This window comes from Xiphophorus couchianus, chromosome 2 (genome assembly GCF_001444195.1).
Source record: "Xiphophorus couchianus chromosome 2, X_couchianus-1.0, whole genome shotgun sequence".
Classification (NCBI taxonomy): Eukaryota; Metazoa; Chordata; class Actinopteri; order Cyprinodontiformes; family Poeciliidae; genus Xiphophorus; species Xiphophorus couchianus.
This window is the reverse complement of record NC_040229.1, coordinates 17302523-17324703: the sequence shown is the minus strand read 5'-3', so window position 1 is coordinate 17324703 and position 22181 is coordinate 17302523. Positions and strand designations below refer to the sequence as shown.

General features: G+C 40.4%; 1 protein-coding gene across 2 annotated transcripts in view; it reads left to right on the top strand.

The window, feature by feature from the left end:
- The first annotated feature begins 5413 nt into the window (after window positions 1–5413).
- Window positions 5414–22181, top strand: part of LOC114133220 (genetic suppressor element 1-like) — a 44538-nt gene continuing 27770 nt past the window's right edge. For both annotated transcript variants that reach the window (XM_027998954.1, XM_027998945.1), the window contains exon 1: window positions 5414–6053. In XM_027998954.1, coding sequence (XP_027854755.1) covers window positions 6017–6053 — 37 coding nt within the window. In that variant the 5' untranslated portion in view covers window positions 5414–6016. The remainder of the gene's footprint in view (window positions 6054–22181) is intronic.

Genomic DNA, 22181 nt, shown 5'->3' with positions numbered 1-22181 from the left:
CAGGAATGACAAATATATAAGAGTCCCTCCAGTCGGCTCCTCCTTCACACGCTGTGCGAGCAGAGTCAGAGCGACTGGGTAATGAGGCTCACTCACTCAGGGTCAGCAACCTCACTGGGGCTCCGATGGGGAGGGGGAGAAAGCAGGAGGATGGCAATGATGCCAGGATGAGAGGAGAGGGGTTTTTCTGGGTTTTTTTCATCATTTCTTGCGTTTATTTGTCATCTTCTCTGTGCTCCTTGTCAACGGTTAGTGTGCTGCATGGACACAGGGGAGAACAGAGGGAGGGAGCAGAGAGAGAAAATGTTTAAGTACTGATGGCAGCCCCTGGTTGCTGCTGGGACCGAGGTGTCAGCTCCTATTCTGCTACCGCCGGCGTCTGACAGGCAAATGATAGAGAAAAAGACGAAGATGGGGGGTGTTGCTTCTTCTCTTTCTGTGTGTGTGTGAAGGGAAAACAAGAGTCCCAATGAGAAGGACTGGTGAGGCTACTCCACATCTCTCAGCTGTCTCCTTCTTCCTCTTCACATCCTTTTTTGTTTATCCTTCCTCCCCTCCTGTTTCCTCCTGCTTGGTTTGGTGATTGATTGAGTTATACTGCTCCCTCAGTGACAGGCATTCCCTCACGTTTCCACGGCAGTGAGGTCAAAGGTTGGCACTCGTTATTGGCTTTTGTCTGTAATCATCACAGGTCGCACTGTGTTATTATTGGCCCCCGTCCCCCTCCTCCTTTTTCTCTTGACCTCTCCAGCCGTGCTCCGAACGGCAGAGCGTGACACTCGGGGAGCAAAAGGTCACGACTGTCTCGACCCAGAGGTCACGAGTGTTTACACGAGTGACTGTAGTTTTGTGTATGTTAGGATGGGTAACGTAATGGGAAGAAAAATACCAATACCAATATCTTTCCATATTGGGAAGATATTGCTTCAGTAACTGTTACATTTACTTGAGTAACTTTTTGGAAAATATTTACATTTAGGAGTATTTTTACTACATTTTACTTCTTGCTTTTCCTAAAGTATTGCTACTCTAACTTGATGAAAATTACTAAAACTCTCCCCAATGTGAAGAGAACAAGCTTAACCAAAAAAAAAAAAAATCACCAGACACTGACGCCCACCTGCTGTTTTTGTTAAAGTTTTTTAAGTTTTAAGTTGAAAGAAATTGGTTTGGAAAATAGTTTATTATGCCTGTTTCTGTTCATTTGCAATTAAGGTAAGGTGAGGTAAGGTAATTTTATTTATATTGCATATTTTCAGCAACAAGTCAGTTCAAAGTGCTTTACATGGATTACAGGAAACAAAACAACAAACCAAAGGAAAGAAAAAAAACTAACCACATATTTGTTCCCATGCTCAGTAAGAATAAACTGAATTTATAAACTAGTAGGGGTTTCTCTGGATTATTGTTCTGATAAAACTAGACCTAACTAAAGAAAAAAAAAGTATAAAACTACATATTGGTTTCCCATGTTTAATAAGAATGAGAATAGGTCGTCCATAATTTATAAACTAGTTGGGTTCCTCTGAACTCTTGTTCTGATAAAACTAGACGTTGGTGCTCCATGTTTGGTAAGATTAGTGAGGCATAAATTATGTTATTTATATGAATTATTTTCATTTCGATCTTTAAAATATCATTTCCACATAACTTTACATTCTGGTCCGTCTGATGTTGTAATTTTTTAATATTAAATGATTAATGTTACTCAGTTACTCAGTACCTGAGTAGCTTTTTTGCAAAAATACTTTTTTACTCTCGAGTAATTTCTTACTTTTTTCTTTCACCTGAGTAAAAACATACTTTTACTTGAGTATAATTTTTGGATTCTCTACCTCTGGCCATATCTGATCAGAAGAGACTAAAAATAGTCTAAAACTCTAAGAAGACCCAAACTCTCTTTCTCCCATCACTTCCGGCACGCTCCGCTGTTTCTTAAGTATTCTTTATCTCTCTGCTCCAGTCTGGTCTTGCTGTCAGTTTGTGGTCGGCAGATGTTTCACAACTGTTCATCAGTCTGACTCAGAGCCCTGCTTTGGCTGTCCACTGAACTTCCTTTGGCACGTTTGCGTGTAAACTGTACCGTGCAAAAGTTTCCGTCTACCTCTAATCCCATTTTGCGTTTTTTCCAAGCAGACAGATTTCCAGGAAATCATTTAATGGGGTCTTGGCGAAGAGCTGAACATTTTATTTTGACATTTTTATGACTTTTGTCCAGTCACTGTACCCTGATGAGTGATAGATTATTACATTAAAACAATTAGAAAAGTGGACATCTTGTCACTGCTATGTCTTGGGCTTAGGAGCTATTGTCCTTGGAAACAAAATATACTTTGGAAACAAAATATACTTATTGGAAATGAAATATACTTATTGTCATTTCACTCAGAGAATAAAATGTACTCATTAAGGAAAATATACCAACAAAAATGTATTTTATATTTGATGAAAACTTACCTTCTAATAACTTGTGTCACCTCTCTGGTTGTAATAACTTCAGCGAGACGCTTCTTGTAGCCCTCTACCGGTTTTAGACATCAGTGTGTGAATGTGTGTGAAGGGGTGAATGTCTGAATGTAGTGTGAAACGCTCGGGGGTGCTCTGGACTTGACAAAGAGCTGTACAAGTACAGGACATTTACCATCAGTCTGAGGAAAGTTTTCCCACTCTTCATTTCAGATGTTCGAAGGATTTCTTGCATCTGCTCTCTTATAATCCCTGTACAGCATCTCAAAGCATAAAGATCGGGGGTTTGACTCAGTCCAGGACTTAATTCTCCGCCAGTTCTTGGTGGATTTTCTGGTATGTTTTGGGTCGATGTTATGTTTCACTTTCCTCAAGCACGGTTTGATCCAGAGTAGACAACATGGCGATTTCTCTGAACCTGCTGCAGCAAACCAGCCCCAAACAATGACACAGTTTAGCTGGTGTGAGCTTTTTCCAGGATGGTTGTACTTGGCTTATCTGGTAATTCAGTGATTCTTGAGAAGTGGGACAAAATGAGTTTAAATTTTCCCAAAAATGTTTTTAAATTATTCTTCAAGCTTATGTATACAAATATGACAAATAATGTTTTGGAAATGTAAAGATGCTAAGGTGCAGGCTCCCAGTTGCAAAATTTTTTTGAAAATTAAATTTTTAAAATATAAAATATTCAGCAAACACCAGGAAAACATACATTGTTGTGCTCACATGGCCCAGGTTAGTTTAGTCAGATATTTGAAAAAAAATTATTTTGTGTATATTTTATTCAAATGTTGTGCTTTATCCTGGGACCTGCTTTGTCCCTCTTCTCAAGAATCACTGAATTATCAAACAATTAAATCTGTCTAAAGAATATTATTCCAGAATTCCTGGTTTCACTTGTCTTTGTTCTCACATAAAACTTCGGTCGTGCTGTGATGTTTTTTTATTCTTAGAGACCAAAATGTTCCTCCTTGAGGGATGGAAATTAAACTTGCGCAGAATCTTTCTGTTCGTAAAGGTCACAACTTGCACATCAACATTAGCAAGATGCTGTAGGTGTTATGGTGGCATTTTCAGCTTTTTATGACCACATTTTAGTATTTTGCAATCTAATTTCTGGCCGTCAACTGATTTTAAGTTCATTTGAGATCATGTCAGATCCATTTCTAGTTTCACGAGCTGCTACTGTCGTCTTTCTCCAGGCCTCAGACTTTGGATCTCAGTATGGCCTTCCCTCTTGCGTTTGAAGTTAGGAGCTCATCAAACTAAATGTTTGAGGTTTAGACAGAACAAACATTCTTTACAACACTCAGTAATGATGCACATGCACCAGGTGTAATGTTCATGAGTGTAATTCAGTTCAATTCAACTCAAAAATACTAAAAGGATAAGCAATTAGTAGGAATAAATACAAGGCTGTTCTAATATGTTCATCATCAGCATTTGTATTTTCTATTGCAGATTATGTATTTTACTTTTAATTTAGCAGATTTGAAAAAAAACAACAACAATATAATTTATTCAAATAATCTAGAAAAACACAAACGTCTATGTGGTATCCAAGTTGTTCCTAAATGCTTCAAATATTCATGGGTCAAAGTTAATTGGCTTAACAAACAATAAGTGATCAAGAACTCAGCTGAAAAGCCATGAAAAAGCAGCTAAAGATTAAAAAACTTTCAAAACCCTTTGGAAGTTTAAGATCAAAACCATTTTTGAAGTTCAGAAAAAAAAAATCAGGTACTTTCAAAACAAAATAGAAGTGAGGGATGACTCAATACTTTGTGTATGTTAAAGGTTACAAGTGTGCAGCTTCTGTACATGGCGTCCTGCAGCTGGCTCTCCTCATTGATCCTCCAGAGATAAACAGCGTTATTGATAGCTCCTTTCACGATCTTCAATCAATCTCATCTCAAGCACACGTTCCTGCTCACCTCACAAGGAAAAGATAAGACAAAGTGGAGGAAAAATAATTTGCACATTCATGCCTCTGTTGTGCCCTGCGACAGACTGGCGACCTGTCCAGGGTGTACCCCGCCTCTCGCCCGGAACGTAGCTGGAGATGGGCACCAGCAACCCTCCCGACCCCATTAGGGACAAGGGTGAACAGAAAATGGATGGATGGATGGATGCCTCTGTTGTGAATGTGTGCGCTGGAGCAGAGAGAGAGTGAGTGAAAGAGAGAGAGAGAGAGAGAGAGCTGTGTGCACCATATGTGCGAAAGGGGAAGTGACAGAGAGAAATGAAGGCTCCTCTGTGGAGATGGAGACGGCGATAGAGCGGGCCAGGTTCCTTCAGGCTGCCGCGGACTCACAGACGGAAACCACAAGAGGCAAAATGCCTCTGCGGCACTGACACGGTGCCACCAGTGAGCAGGGCTCCACAGAAACACCGTGGAGGATCAAATGCCCTGAGAGAGAGAGAGAGAGAGAGGGAGAGAGAGGGAGTGTGTGTTTCTGACCAGTTTTGGGGGTCGGAACTTAAGAACTGTGAACTTTTGGAACAAATCTGAGTAGATTTTCAGGACTAGAAGATAAGAAAAAGAGGAGATCAGAAAGAAGCAGATGCTTAAGGGCAGGTTTACCCCCCTCCCTCCTCTCTCTCGCTCTCTCTCTCTTTCTCTCTCCCATGATGAATCAGCTGTCACTCAGGCACAAGTCCAATCTACTGATAATGAGAAGTGCATCAACACCCTCTCGCCTCTCTTCCTCCTTCCTTCTCTCTCTCTCTCTTTTTACTCACACCAGCTCCATCATCCTTCCTCCTTTTTCAGATCGCACACACACACACTCACACTCACACTCACACACACCCCAACACAAGGAGTTGTATGTGCACTAACACAAAGTCATTCATCTCTCCCTCACTCATGTGTCTTATGATTCTCCTCCTCTTCCCCCTCTTCCTGCCTCTTTCTCCTCCTCCTCCAAGCAGATCTGAGCAGTCAGTGGTGGGACTGAGGCGAAGGAGAGATGATGAAGCAGGAGTAGAGAACAGAGGAGCACAAAAACAGATCATTATACGGCAAATGAGCAAGAGGCCGCTGAGTGAATAACAAGGAAGGGATTACAAAGCGCAGGACTTAAAAAAAGAGGAGAGGGACGCCGTCTGAAGACTCTTTCTATCTGCTTTCTCTCCCTCTTTATTTTATTTTTTTTACCCTTCCTGTCACCCTCCCAGCTCCTCTCAGAGCCTCTCCCCTCCCAGGCTGTCTCCTCAGAGAAAGATGGCACACTCTGACCCATCCTCAGCTCATTTCCCTTCTTCTCTTCCCTCCATCTGAACGCCTTCTCTTTCTTCTCCGCTCTCTGCTCGGGTTCATTCCAGGAGGTGAGGAGGAGGGGAGAGAGGGGCTGACCTCCCTCCTGCTGCACCTCAACAACACACACACACACACACACACACCTCTTGAAGGGCCTGAAGGGAGCAGACAGGGGAGCAGGAAACCGTCTGATGACTTTCACCCGCTCCACACTCTTTAACCCGGTCGACCAAAGCTCGATCCTGTGACCCGAACTCTCTGAGTCGGCGCAGGAGAAACCTGGGAATCATGTTTGGATTAAAGACGCCACACTTCTACCTTCCAGGTAAGACCATTTTAACCAGAATTGCTGCTGGCAGTTCATTTTACTTGTAATTAAATCCTCTTTTCTGGATGCGATTCATGTCTCAGGCACTTTTAACCTTTAAAACAAACGTTTTTGTTCCATCATTTTGATCGTCACCAAAGGAAGAACAAGTGCAAACACTTAACAGCGGATGTTACTTTCACTTTTATTCACGTTCATTTTCTCAGTATGACTCATAATTAATATTCAGCTACTTTCAACATAGAGAAAGAAACTCATGATTTCGTGCTGCAACTTAGGAAATGATCCAACATACAGAAAGTAATCCTGTTCTTTCTCACATGATTCACATCAGTCAACTTGTAGGTTGACTGATGTCAGTATTTATTTATTTATAAGAAAGTGACGTTAATTTAAACTTAGACAGTCTTTTTTTTTTTTTTGCTTTAAATCTTTTTGCCAAACAGCAGCGGAGTTTGTTTTTTTTTTGTCTGGAGTGAATTGTTAACAACTGTGTGATGTGCAGGTGACAGAGTGGAAGCAGGTGTGAGGTTACCTGAAAAAAGGTGCTTAAACATGTCTGAGAGTTGAATGTGGGAATTAAGCTGCAGCGAGGACCAGCAGGAACAGGAAGAGGAGGAGGTCAGCGAAAATACAGCAGCCAGAGAGAGGAGAGGAGAGGAGAGGAAACGAAAGGAAAGGAAAGGAAAGGAAAGGAAAGGAAAGGAAAGGAAAGGAAAGGAAAGGAAAGGAAAGGAAACTGGGTTTATACAGATTACTATGGAGTGAAAATAGTATGGAGTGAGAATGGTGTCAAAAAGATTTGTGTGTGCGTAACAGGATTTGTGCGTGCGTAACACATAGATTACTGTCTGCATGAGGTCAGACGTGTTTTCCTTCTGAACTCTAACTCAGATCTCTGACCTCCTTGTTGTCTTTGGTCAATGATTAAAATCCAGTCTGTGGTGGAAGGAGCCCAGAAGACAAGGGAAAGTGGGGGCTAATAGGGTTGGGGGGCAATTAAAGGGCGTGGGCCAGATTAAACAATGCTCTCTGCCTTGTGAATCTTTCATGCTGCTTTTTGAATTATACATCTGCTTTCATAAATGATTGAATCTGGGTGATTATGTGTTGCTTTGTCACTGTTTCCATATTTCTGCGTGCCGCCTGTGCTTATGTGAACGAGACAGGACGAAAGGAGAAGAAGAAGAAGAAGTAGAAGAAGAAGAAAATCTCACCAGGGAGCAACACTCCCCTCTTTTCCTCCCTCCTCTTTGGCTTTCATCCCCCTTTTTTCAGCTCCCCAGGTCTCATGTTGTGCGCTTGTGCATGAACTTGTGTGCGAGTGTGTAAATGGGTTTCTTGTCAAAGCTGGCACCTTTGTGTGTGGCCATGTGCACCTGTTTATGCCAGTCTCTCTCTGTGTGTGTGTGCGTGTGTGTGTGTGTGTGTGTGTGTGTGTGAGCTCTCATCACTCACACATTTGAAGATGTCCCAGCCCCCCTCCTGGTCCTAACTGCCGTTGCTGTGGAGACTGTGTCAGCCACACGCTCGCTCCTCAGTGATCATTTGACAATGTGGAGGGTGAGGGGGACCGCGTGTGTGCGTGTGTGTGTTTAGTGATTACGGTGTGATTAGTCAAGGTGTAAGAAGCACAGCTGAGTGAGACTGGATGAGGAATAAATATTGAAGGGAACAATAAAGGAAGCTAGTTGTGTGAGCCACATTTAGCCATTGTTACCCTGAGCACATTGTGACCTTAACATGACGTGATCACACAGAAAAGAAGAGGGTGGCATTTTGCTATCCTCTGCTCTCAGGACCCCCTGCAGAGATGAACCACACACACCCACACACATTACAGCAATTTCCTTTTTATTTTCAGAGGCTTGACAGAGGATTCCCACAATACTTTAAAACCAAACTTTATGCCATTTCAGGAAAAACAGCGTTCGGATCTCTGATACTAATAAATAAAACTAGGACACAACATTATAGCACAAATGTTATGTGCTTTGGTGGCTTCATGAACAAAAGCAGTGTGTTTTCAGTAAAGAAATACTAAAATGTAATGATCAACATGTGCCTTTTTTAGCTTAAAAAAGCCGAAATCTGGCTGCAATTAAGTAATTCATTTGTTGGACAGTGTTTTGAGTCGGTATGTGACCATTTAGCATGTATTTACAGCAGGGGGTGGTAATTGAATGGAATTACTTCAAGCCTTTTAAAAGAATATTTATTGCCCTCAAAGCTTTTCACATGTTGTCAAAATAAAACCACAGCTTCACTGCTTTTATTAGCGTTTTTATGTGGTGGACTGACACAGCACAACATTTCGGTGCTTTGGTTGAGTAGAAGATAAAGCTTTATGATTTTTAACTTTTCAGACAGCCTCAAAACTGAAACTGTGTCACACATTTGCATCCAGACACTTACTCTCAGTTTCTACCCAGTCTTTGCAAAAAAAAAATAAAAAAAAAATAATTTTTTACAACATTTGCAGATTAACACCTTTTTATTTGTTTCTAGTTTATGATACGGTCATAATTGGTTCTTTAAATTGAAGTTTAATAATTTTTGATTAAATCCCTATTATTATATGTCTTTCTCTACTGGAGGCTGGGTAAAGATCCTAACAACAGTAATAATACTTTAAATACAACATTTTGATAGCGATGGACAGAGCCTCGCTCCATTGTCCACATGGAGAATCCCCTCTTCGGCATTTGTGTTTCGATCAATTCATGCTCTCACTCATGCATGCTTACATTATTGTTGTGAGTCAATAGGGAGAGAAATTCAGATTGTTGACGTGTGTATAAGCCTGTCATATTTATTGGCTGCTGTGGTGTTTTTTGAGGGCACCATGAAAGTGTTCCACTTGACCCCAGCATTGATTTCCATGATATGTGTTCAAACCACAAGGACGCAGTGGTGTGTGATTTATGACGGATGTCAGATGGATGCAGCACATTTACTCTCTGTTTGGCCTCAGGATCTTATCTGCAGTTGTGTGGAAACTTTGAATCAATGATCAAAACTAAAACGGGGTGTAATGTATAAACGCATTGACAGCAACACCAAATTTAAAAACCACTAATCATGATCAACATAATCTACAATAATTGTCACAAAGTCATTTAAGAGATTTTTCACTGGCAATCCCAAACCTTTAAAGCAACGATTAGATGTAAGTTGTAAGTTTTGACCAGAACTTTCCAGCTTCCTGCAGCAGCTAGCTGTACTGTGGTACTACCACTGCCTTATACGTAAACAAAGCCAGAAAGAGCAAATTACTTTTTGCTGAGTTATTTTTTGTATTATTGTTATTTTTGGCTTACAAATGGCAACATTTTGTTTGATTGTTGCTCATTAAGTAACCACAAAGAAACAAATATATTCTTTTATTGTTTTAAAAATGCTTTATTTATACCTACAGAAATTTTTTTTTTTTTTACCCCTCCAGGGGGTCTTTTGTGGGCTCTAGTGTCCCTTATATGATAGTAGGCTGGCAGGAAACGGGGAAGGAGAGGGAGAAGACATGCAGCAAATGTCGTCAGGTCCGGGAGTCGAACCCGCGATGGCCGCGTCGAGGACTCAAGGCCTCCAAATACGGGTTGCACTAACCCATACGCCACCATGGCATGCCCCGACCTACAGAAAATTTAATGTTGTTGCAACTCATATCAATTCAAATTATTCAAAGAGTTATTTATATGGTTGTTGGCAGGGAACATTTCATGTGGGTTGGTCTGTGTTACAGCGAAGTTTGCTGAAGATTTGATGTATAAATTAGTTTGAAAAGACTGACCTGTTTATAGTGTAAAAACATTATTACATAACACTTTTACAATAGATTTTCAGAAGCAGTTTGAGTGGGAATGATTTCTTTTTTAAACCTAACAATCAAACGACTAGAAAACAGATGTTCCCAATCACAATCCCTTCTAATAATAAAAATAAATTCTCCTTTAAAAGTATTTCAGGGTACTATGTTAGTATTCTTTTAACCACCTTGTCCTTTCCTAAAAATATAATTAATAATTGACATAAATATTTCAGGCTGAATCAGTAGTTTGACATATTTAAAGCAGGACAAACATTCAAATGTATAACTTTCTTCATCAGTTTCTTTTAGGGATGATATTATTGGTCCTTGGGGGTCAAATCAAAGCGTTTCACATCTGCATGCGCTGACTTCGCACTTCTCTGCATTCGTTTTGTCTTTGTGCAGTAGTGCGGGAAGCTGACATGGGTGCTGCCTCCAGGGGGGGCTGCCGCTAGGATCTCCTGTGCTGCTGATTGTGTGTTTGTGTGCATTTCTGTGTGGCACTGTGAGCGTGCTTGTGTTCACCAGCGATGGAAACAGGGTCACGGCGCTCCACCTCAAGGGCGCTGTTATTAATGATATGAATAAAAGGCCATGACAACGCGGAGGAGATAAAAACCACACACATCATGCAGCAGCTGGATGACTATCTCTCACCGAGACAAAAGTACAAAGGAACTCATAAATAAAATAGTATGCATCTTTTCTAACCTACGGGGACGGAGAAAATCAAACCAACAAAAATGTACTAGTAAAGCCAAATTAATAAAACAGAATCTTTAGTACATTTTCAACAAGGAAAACAAACAACTAAGCAAGAAGGCAAGTTAATGCTAATTGGTAAAAGAGCTGGTGTCACTAATGAGCTCTTAATTAACAGAGAACTCACTGACAACACAAGCCGACACACACGCTCACACACACCATCATTATACAATCTTTAAACTCATTTAGAGCAAGCAAAAAAACTTCAGATCTCTCTCTTTCACACACACACACACACACACACACACACACACACACACACACCCATGCAGGAGCTGTGTGTCCTCTGGGCGTCGGAGATGTGAATAAATGCCAGCAGGTTTTGACCTGAGGTGATCACTGCAACTGCTGTCAACTCTCATCCTCTCTTCCACACACTCACAGACAGAGACACACAGACATGGCAGGCACCAGCACTAATACTAAAACTGTAATAAGCAGTTTGATGTGCAATAATGAGCAGATGGCGGAACGAGAAGTTAAACGCAGAAAACAGCAGATAAAATTTGCAGACTTTACTGTCCCAAACAGGATAGCTGCCTCTAGAAAACACACAAAAATGAGCAAAAATAAAAAGTCAAACATCTGAACTTCCATACAAGTAAAACATGTAGAGGTTTTATTTTTCCTCTGCTAAGCAAATATGTTAATCTTTTTCTTGGCAGAGATTTATGCTGAGCATATATTTTGTTATTCACTAACCAATGTACAATGATTATGAGAATGCAACTGGGTAATAAAGTAGGGATTTTCACTGCTAGACTTAAACTACAAAGTTTTCAAAAACTGCTAATTTTGTGTTTTGCATATTTGCGCTAATGACATAACAAGAGGTACTAAAATTGAACAATATCAGCTTAGTGGTGATTTTTATGATGGTTTTTAATCAGAAATGAAACAAACAAGACCTCCTTAAAGTTGGACTTTCGCCTGGAAAAGTTGAGCTTAGTATCGAACATGTAGTTTGTGAAAGTTGCTATTAACTATTTATTAGCACTTCTGATGGTTTGTATTCTTTTAGAGAAGAGGAATGCACAGTCCTGTATAAAATTTAATTGTGAAATGTAATTGTTCCTTTAGTGTTTGAATGTCTTGTAATGGTAATTGTAATTAACGCAACAACAAGAAGCATGTTCCTCTGGTTTTCTGACTTGGAAATAGAAAGAGGTCAGCTCAGGTGAGACTTCAAACTGTCCTAGCTCCGACCTCTTAGATAAATTGCACACACTGTTAGCAGAACCTATAGAGGATGAACAAGTTTCTGTACCATAAATGAGGAATAACCGGGGAATCACAAATTTGTCTTGTATTTTACAGTATCCATTCAATATGGTGTCAACTATGGTCCATATTTACATGATGTCTGTTGTAGTCTGCCTTAATGTACTGAACATTCAGAGATAATGTTCTGTAAAGTTGCAAGCCACTGCTGGCTTTCTGTTATTTTTTCTATTTAGACCATCTGAGACTTTTGTCTACATATTGTCTACAATATCAAGTGATGCTCACTTGATATTTTCTCTTTTTCTGACCATTTTCAGCAAGCCTTAAACGATGCAAGAAAATCCCAGCAGAGTTATAGTTGCTGAATTAGTCAAATCAGCTCTCCGGCACAACCATCTGTGCCCTGAAAATCGTCTGGATGCGCAGAAATCTTTGCCTAAAATGATTGCTGAAGATTTTTGATACCGAATTTTGGCCATTTCAGTCTACCTTGTCTTTTGTCCACAAACCTTCCTGATGTTCATACTGTTATATTTTCCTAATATCCATGCAGTATTTTTACTTAAATTCTTAGCTGCAGACACACACAATTGAAGAAATTGGATTGAAACATAAAAAATAGGGAAAAACAAACACAAAAACTGACATAAGCAAAACAACTCTAATCAGTTGCCTTAAGCCTTGTGTCTATCAAATCACAATTTACAACAAAAAAGCTAAATAAATACAAAAACTGTCATGGGCATGCCATGTTGTCCTATTCATAACAAGCCTCATCTAAAGTGGACTGGAGTATTTTAAACAATAGTCTGTTTAAAACTGCCTCTGAAAGGATACGCACAATTCACAATACGGATGTTTGCTGACACGTGCCTCCTTTTGTAAGGTTCACAGCCCTCAGAGCAGCAGGCATGAGTGTGTCCTGGCCCACACACACACACAAACACACGCCCCGTCAGACACACATGCACGATCAATGATGCCGCTTCACTAAAGACCCTGTTGATTACCCACGGGCATGGCCCTGTCTGCCACCTGGCTGCAGCAGGTTAGCAGGTACCAGTGAACCTGCACGAGTCGCTACGCACACGCACCCCCACCAGCTGCTGCCTATGCAGGGAGATTTACAGTACTTTGTTTTTTAAAATGGTCTTTTTGGATTTATTCTGTTTCTGCTACTTCTGAAAACACAGAGCAACAACTAATCCAGACTTAAGTGTGGATACCAAATCTGAAATAAACAAAGATGAGTTCTAGTTTTAGTACTTAAATCCCACAAATCAGTAACGCTAAATATCTTTTTTTTTATCCTTTGCTTTTATCATTTACTCAGTAGGTTTCTCACTAAAAAGAAACCGTCTTAAGTTTCTAGAATTTTGAAATTTCTTTGTATTTCTTTCTAATTTGTTCTTTATGTTTAAACAGCATTTTATTTTTTCTTTAAGCAGCTTTTGCAAATGCCGTATTTTTTTGGTAGCACATATTTGTGTGTTAAAGTGACATTAAAAACATACAAGCCACATATTCCACCATGCTGTGTTTGATTAAAAAAAAAAACACTCCTCCTGCAATGCCCATAAGAAAGTCTAGAAACACAGCAGGTATGTATAAACCACCTTTTTGAAATGGTGTACTTTCTTTTTTCACATAGATGATTGAGACGTTTTCAAAGTTTTAGTTGCTAATGTCTGCGCTTAATTAAACATCAGCTAGAAGAGAAAGTAAAACAGGAAGTGAAAATAGTTGTCCTGGGATGGGAAGAATAATCTACTCCCTGTGAACTTTGAACCTATTATGGATCAAGCAGTGCCACATGCCATTTTCAAGAACAATAATCACATAGCACAGGGATCTGCAACCAACACACCTGAATCCAATTCAGCCGATTTTCAGCTCTTCATATTTTTGGTTTTTCTCTTGTTTTTGTTATTGGATTATCATTGTTGCTAAGGGCGTCCACTTTGACTTGTTTTGTCACACCTGCTTCTCATGCCATCAACCCTCTCAGTACTTTAAAGTCCTTTAGCTTTCTCAGCTCTTCGCCAGATTCTCTTGTTCTCCATTGTCTGCTTTCTTCATGCTGGTTTCCCTGTGCTCCAGTTGCTTCATTGCTTCCTGTCAGATGCCTTTCAGTTCCCCTCATGCTGATTTCTGGGTTGCAGTATGTTCTTTTATAATAAACTTTCTCCATTAAGTCATCTGGTCTCCATTTGGGCCCACCTAATACACAAATCATGACAAAACTCACTTATAAAACCCGATGTATGAAGGAAAACTTCACCCTCGAACACACCATACTCACAGAGAAACCTAATGGCATAAGTTAAGGTTTATCTTAAAGTACAGGTGTCAAACTCTAGTCCTCAAGGGTCGGTGTCCTGCAACTTTTAGATGTGCCTCTGCTGCACCACACCTAAATAGAATAATTAGGTCATTAGCAAGGCTCTGGAGAACTGATCTACACAAGGAGGAGGTAATTAAGCCATTTCATTTCAGTATTTTGTAGCTGTGGCACATCTAAAAACTGCAGGACAGTAACCCTTGAGGACTGGAGTTTGACACCCCTGTCTTAAAGACTTTTCAACATGCCATGAAATCATAACCAGTCAGCTTTGCTTGAATCTAAAAAAACCCCCCCAAAAAACAAAGCGACAAGGAAAACAGTATTCTTGCCCTGCTGAAAACTTTCCATATCGTACACGATCAGCAGAAGCTTAAAAGGAAAAACTTGATGAGGATCATTAAAATCTGGCTCCTTTGGCAGCAAAGAACACAAAGAACTGTATGTTGGACAAAAACACAAAATCCAGCCACCCTTATGCTGTTGCACACATAGAGTCAGTAACCTTCAACACACAAACACCTTCACAGATCCACGTTTGCTCACATGCAACCTTGTTCAGCCCCTGACTACATTTGCATAATCTGCATAATGACGAAGGCTTTAATTGCCCACGCCCAGGTAAGGGATCATGTGGTTAAGTGGGAGATCATAATTATGTAAATAATTGGCCCTGACCACAGCAAGCTGCTGCTACTCCCTGGCACCCATCTGGAGAGAGGAGGAAATGGGTTTGAGAGCTAGAGGAGGGAGGGAACGTTTACAAGGCAGGAATGGAGAGAAGGGAAAGAGGAGAGAAGGAAGAAGTAGATGGATAAAAGTTGATAAGGAGCTGAAGAGGAGAGAATTGGATTAGCAGCCAAATGAATGTTGAGAGGAGAGTGTTTTGTCAGAGTTAGCATCTCAATTACTTTCAGTGTGAGGCCAGTAATTCTCTGACCCTATAATCTTCAACGCATCAAATCTTTCAAGATGTCTCCATTGTCAAAAACTACAGAAATGCACACATATACCCACTCGAGTGCACACACACACACACTCACCCCTGCACACATGCCTGCCACTGTATCCGCTGCACAGATGGCGGAGGCAGCCGCCCCTCCACGCAGACAAAGGGAAGGTAATTCTCTCTGCAGGACGTGAGCAGAGCCGGAGCTGGAAAAGAGCAGCACACATCAGCTCTCCCCTCCCCTGTTTCCTCGTCTCAGCCTCAGGCCAGCAAACATCACAGGGGTAAACTGGCAACGCACAAATAATGGTGTGTGTGCAGGGGTGAGTGGGGGTGTGCTGGTGCTGCTGCTGAAACAAGCTTGAAGAGGAGAGACAGAGAAAATAAAGAGAGGGAGATAAAATGAAAAAGAGAGGGAGAGTGAAGAGAGGGTGGAGGTAATAAACAGGATTAGGGCTTATCTTTACAGTGCTGTGGGTGTGCGTGCGCAGGGATGTGTGTGTGTACGTGGACGTCATCATATGTAGGCGTGTGTGTGTGTAAATGTAATGTTTTCAGTGTGTGTTGTGCCTGAGGACAGAGTGACTGACTCCAGTATTACCTTTGCCAGAGTGTCTCTGACCCCCAGGTATCTCTCCTGTCAGGACTCCCTCTGCGTTATATGTACGGGCGTGCGTGTGTGTGGATTTACCTGTATTCATGTTTATGTGGGTTAGGGGGACCTGTGTTAAAGCCAGTTATTTACTTTTAGGATGTGAATACCTGTGTTTGGATAAACCGATTCTCACATGCAGGAAGATTCCCTCCTGTGTGTGAGTGTGGGTGTGTGCGGGCGTGTGTGTGTGTGAGGTAAGGTAACATTAGACAGCCTTACTGTTCTTGCCATTTATTAAAAGTCCAGGTCATTACACAACCTGAAGCTAACAGAGAACCATAAAGGCTTAAAGAAAAGAAAGTGTTAAAATCAATAAAGTAGGTTTTGCTCGAACTAGTATAATCTGGATTTTACACAACTTTTTCAGGTGTTGTCAAAAATATTTGCTCTCTTACAGATTTTTGCTGTTCTACCATTTTGTCACACTTAAATATTTCAGATAATGACACGTGCTGTTACTAGAACATATTACCTGGGTAAATACAAAAGGTAGCATATGACGATTGCATTTATTAAATAAAAAGCTACCCAAACCAACTTTGCATCTATTTGGATAAGAATAGTTGAGAGACAAAGCCACTGACTTCTCTCAGTCTGGAATGAGTTACAAAGTTATTTCTGTGGATTTTGGACTCCTGTGACCCTCAGCTGGAACCATTATCTAAGAGTAGAGAACCATTCCAGGAGCGACTGTCCTACCAAGATTACTCTGAGATTCAGAATCCAGACCAAGCAATGCGGACCTCACTGGTCCAAAGTCGGTGTTTATGATTGAACAATAAGAAACAGACAAAGAGGCAAAAATGGCCTCCATGGGACAGATCTAAGGAAAAAAACACGACTTACTGAAAAAGAACAACATTAACCAAAAAATAAACCATCTGAATGAGCTGTAGACCTTTTGGGAGGATTTTCTGTGGACTGAAGAGACTCCTGCTACATCTAGTGATGAAATAGCACAGCATGTCAATCCAACAATAAAGCACGGTGGTGACAGTGTGATGCAATGGGCCTCTCTGGTTGAAGGGAGAAAGTCCAATTGACAGGTGTTACCTTAATGTCAACTTCCCTTTTGTTATTCAGCAGGTCAATGAAAGTCCACCTCTGACTTTCTCCAAAAAATAAAAGAACAAATAAATAAGAAAATCCTGAAGTGATCTGGTCTGAACTTAAACAAGTAACCAAACAGGCCATTCATTATTAAAACCCTGAGGCCGAATTAAAAGGTTCTACAGTGAAGAATGGATCAAAATCCCTCCACATTGATGTAAAAAACTAATTGCCATTTTAATCAAGCTTTATGTCAGCTCACGCCAGCAGGGGTGACACACCAAGGTAGCTTTTTCCCCCCATGAATCATAACTTGTGTGTGTTCAGGATATTAAAATTTGTCCAGTGATAAAAAACATGCCACTGTAACAAAAAATCAAAAAGATTTCTGTAAGGGCACAAAATACTTTTTCACACAGCTGTGTCTTTTGCAGGTAAGATACTGACTGTTCGTAAACATTTACCAGAACCTGTCTGCACAGACGAGGTGTGTGTGCAGACAGGGACTGGAAGTGCAAAGGATGTATTTGGTTTCTATTACGTTACTTGTCCAGCCATGTAGCAGCAGCAGGATTGTATGTGACAGTGTTTCTGTTTGTAATCTCCTACCTGACCACAGCTAACAGGCAGATTCAGCGTCTCCCTGGCTTGACACCGGGGATGGGGGGAGGAGGAATATATTTAAATAATCAGGGGTTTGGGTTCATGGCTGATATTTTGCTTCACTGCTTTTGTAAATGAGCATCTGCGTGTGTGTGTGTCTGCGGGCGTGTGTGTGTGTGTTTACGTGCATCCCCTTTTTCCAAAGACATCTGTGGATGTCTTGGTGGATTGTTCTTATATCTGCTGCATTATTCCCTCCTTCGGCAGAGATGAACAAGAGGTGGATGTGCTTGCGTGTTTGGTGTGTCTGGCTGCGTCTGCATACAAATGTGTGTGTGTGCGGGCGTGTGTGTGTATGTGTGATAGATAGAGGGCTTTATGAGAGAGGAGCAGGCTAATGACCGGGTCTCCAGAGGCGGTGAGATTCCTGAAGCTATTACTGTTGGAGTTCATAACGGCCTCTGTGCTTGGCCTCTTTTACACGCTGCTTAATGGGGGATCCTACAGTCACCTCGCCGAGCATAACCCACACCTCTGCGAGCTTTGAACCCCTCCACCACCCTCCCGCAGCCTCTCACCTCCAACTCTGCACACAAACAGAGAGGCACATTTTCAGTCGAGAGGTTCCTGCACCTGCACGTGCACATATTACACTTTATCTTCCTCTTTTCCCCCCTCTGGCAAACACACTTACTCAGAAAGATGTACAACCTGTATGGGTCACAAAGGATGGAGGTGAGACACCCACCTCAGAGAAAACCGAGAGTGTCTGCCTGCAGTGCACAGCCGAACCATAAATCATGTCAGACTGCACAAGTCTCTGCAGACACAAACACACACGCTCACGCCCCCTCTTTTCTCCTGTGTGGGTCTGGACACAAGACACACACAGAGAGAGAGATCTGAGGATTATAGAGGGGCCTTGCTTATTCCTTTTCTTTGCCAGCGCTTCCTCCTGAACCTGCTGCTTCCAAAGCGAGGGCTGTTAATCTGTGTGAATTATTTACTAATTTGAGGCTTGTATGCATACTAGCGTGGGTTTTCTTCATTAGTGTTTCGCAAGTCTGTGTGGAAGGACTGGAAGAAGAACATCAAGGCTGTTTGTTTCAGGAAAGCAAGTGGGGAAACAGGAGGGAACGAGAGAGTGAGGGAAATCGAGAACTAGAAGGATGGACAAGGTAGAAATCTACACTCGGAAGCGCAAATTGCTGCCAAACAGCTGTTAAGTAGCTGCAAAGTGAAGCAGCAGCTGCTTGGGAGACGTGAAGAGAGGGATGAGGAGATGAAGGGATGAACAATCAGGAAAGAAACAGGCAGAGAAGACCCAGGGGAGGTGTTGAAATATTAGAGTAAATGAAGCGGGCTGAGAGAACTTACTGCACACAATGACAGAGACGCTCCTGAACGTTCATTTCTTTATCCTTCTGATAGTTTGTTTGTATTTTCACCAGTTATCCAGGGACAGTCTTGTATAAAGAAGCCAAACTTATTCAAATGTGATCATTTTCCCTTACCAGAGTGAGAACATTTTAGTAGTTGTGATTATATTCAACGTCAGCAGTTTAATTTTATCGTGTGGGATGAGTATCGTATTAGTTTGGGGCTTTCGACATTTTCCCACTTATGCACATGACGAATCGCAGTAGAAGAGGTTGATGGAAAAATCAATATTCAAAAGAACTTGTTCAATTCTGCAAGAACATTTTTATGCTTGCTTGAAGTGGTATTTAGCTTTTCCAAAATAGACTTACTAATTCTGCTGCGGTTTTCAAATTTACTCAACCGTCCTCCACTGCAAAGAGAGAAGTGCCTGGTTGAAGTTGTACCAGAGAAATCGAGTTCAATGTGAGAAAGCCCCGATGGAGCCCTGAAGGGAGATGAGAATTGAGCAGAATTGTGAAGGACTATATCTTCAGATTCTTCACCTTATTTCAACAGCTGGTTTGTCGAGACAAACAACCGTTTAGGTGTCCCAACAGGACAACGACCCAAAATAAAAACTAGAACAGATTTTAGCTTCTATAAAGCAGAATTGCTTAGAGCAACAGAAATGGCACTGACAACCAAATTAAAATCTGTGCTGCTTTAAAGCCAGAAACTATCCAATTTAAATGAAATTGGTATATCTAAGTGATCAAATGTCCAGTTATTTACCTATTATTAGTTGTCCTGTATGCGTACACTTGAGCCTGTGCCTTTGTGAGTAAATTTACCATAATTTAAACAAGGACACTCAATTCTTGTTCATAAAATTCACTGAAGCTGTTTGCCCTAAGAAAGGTAACTTCGATACATTTTAGAAACCTCAACTTAATATGACTTTCAATCCCATGAATCAGATTACAAGATTTTGCTTTTGCATCTACTGGTTTGGTTTGCACTAAATAAATTATCTTGGGGTTGTCTAGTGAAACAACATCCTACAAAACATGTAAAGAATTATTAATTAATTATCTTTGTTGATCTTTTCTGACTTGAAATTCTCTTTCAAGTCATTGCTTTGCTTTCTCTGCTCCAGATGCAAGAACCAGGTAGTTTTTCCCTGTTTTTTTTTTTTTTTTTTTTGCTTTAATTGGCAGTTGGTGTTGAGATACAGATAATGAACACAACAAAGAGTGCAAATGTTGCAGTTATTCAGCATTTAACCAACAATGTACCCAGGAAACCCAGCAAGCAGCTGGCTTGAGACCTGAAGCTCAGATGTGGTAGCTGCGTGCCAGCTGCACCACACAGAAAGCAATTTTACTGTTTTTGAAACAAATAAGTCTATTTAAGACAAATCATTTAGTAGGAATAAATGATCAAATCTTTTATTTAGTAACTATACAGCTCAAAGCTGTGCCCCTTAGAGGTAATGTTGTGATATTGTGCCTGCTGATGAAAAATCCACCAAATCTTTTGATGTGATAGGTTGAGCTGCTTTGCATATTTCACACCAGTCAGAGGCTCACAATAGTTAAAGCTGCAAACTTTAATGATTCCAATGCATGCTTCAGTAGCAGGATTTAGTTTTTCAAGTTTATTTTCCAAACACTCGCACCATACAACAAAATATCATCCACTGTTGGATTATTTTTCTGCTTTTTCTTTATGATCAGGCTACATTTTTACTGGCAGTTCATGTTTCTTTCTGGCCTTCACAATTCTGCTCAATTCTCCTCTCCCTTCAGAGCTCCATCAATCTTTCTGTAGTAACCTGCAGCTTCCCTCCTATCTGCTGCTTTTTAACCACTTCTTTGTCTTTTTGTTTAGTTTTTGATGTGTTCTTTATATCATGGTCAAGATAAAGTTTGCATTAGATATACCGCCAAAATGACGACGATCGGGACATTGAGGACAGAGACGGAGCTGTGGATTATGGGAAAAGACATCAAAACAATGACATTCTTTGAAAAGAAACTCACTCAGCTATAACTTATTGTAAGAACAGTATACTATTCTTACTGTACAGTATACTATTATTAATCTAGTTTCTGTTTCTATAGATTTCACATTTCTTACAATACTTTTTGAACTTTTTAGTGTGAACCTACATACTTGATGCTGCTGTTACACCTGATTTTCCCCAATGAGGGATATTTCTATTCTATTCTATTCTATTCTATTCTATTATATTCTGCCCAAATATTTTCTTTTTCCCCTTTTTTAAAGTGCATATATTTATTGTGTTGTACCAGAAGCACTAAGTAGTCCAACGTGATATGAAACTCTGAGATTCTGTTTTTTTTTTTTTTTTAGATTTTATAACATCTGCGCCTTTTATTTGTAGCATTTAGACAGTAAAAGAGCAGAAAAAGGAATAATGCATGTACTAAAGTTGTGTGGTTTGGGGTTGGGAAACCTGGTGATTTTATTGAGACAAACAGCCTCTGCTATGCCACATGTTGCTCCTGACGACGTCCTCTTGCCATGGACATAAAATGTGGACAAGCTGACAGTTTTAATTTTCAAAAAGCTGTTTCGGTTTCAGCTGTAATGATGGATGGTCAGTACTTATGAAGCACCTCTTTTATTACTTTTTTTAAAAAAATGCACAAACTGCTTTACTAGGTGTTTTACCCAAACGTCTTTCCCAGCGGCTCTTCGGTAAACGGTGTGCACAGAAACTGCCAACCTTGCAATTAATGGACAACTTGCTCCATTGCCTGAACCATACTCACATTACTCTTTTTTTTTTGCTCTGTTCCTTTAATGGTGCAATCCTCCTTGATTTAGTATTCTGCTTTTAGAAAAGGGTAAAATCCCCCCTGCAGATGAGTCTTGATCAGCTGGAGGCTTTTTAGGTTTTCTTATTTGTATAATCATCACCAAAATTCATCAATTGTTTTGTGTATATATACTTTACACAATACGTAGTGATTTCTGAACTCTTTCTGAGTTAAAACATTAGCATTGTTGTTTCTGAATGAATATAAACTCTTTTTTTTTTTTTGCATCATTTGAGGTCTAAAAGCACTGCATCTTTGATCATTTCTCATTTTCTGCAAACAAATACAACATTTTTGCTTGGAATTTCAGAGACATGTCAGCAGTTCATAGAATAAAAGAATAACACTCATTTTACACAAACACATACCTATAAAAAGTAAAATCTGTTCCAAATCTTAAAGACAATGGATATTACACTTGCTAATTTGTTTACTGTAAATTCAGGGTTTATAAGAAGATGCTACTTTCACATATAGTTAGATCAATATGCCAAGATGCCCACTGGGCGAGGATCTTGCCAC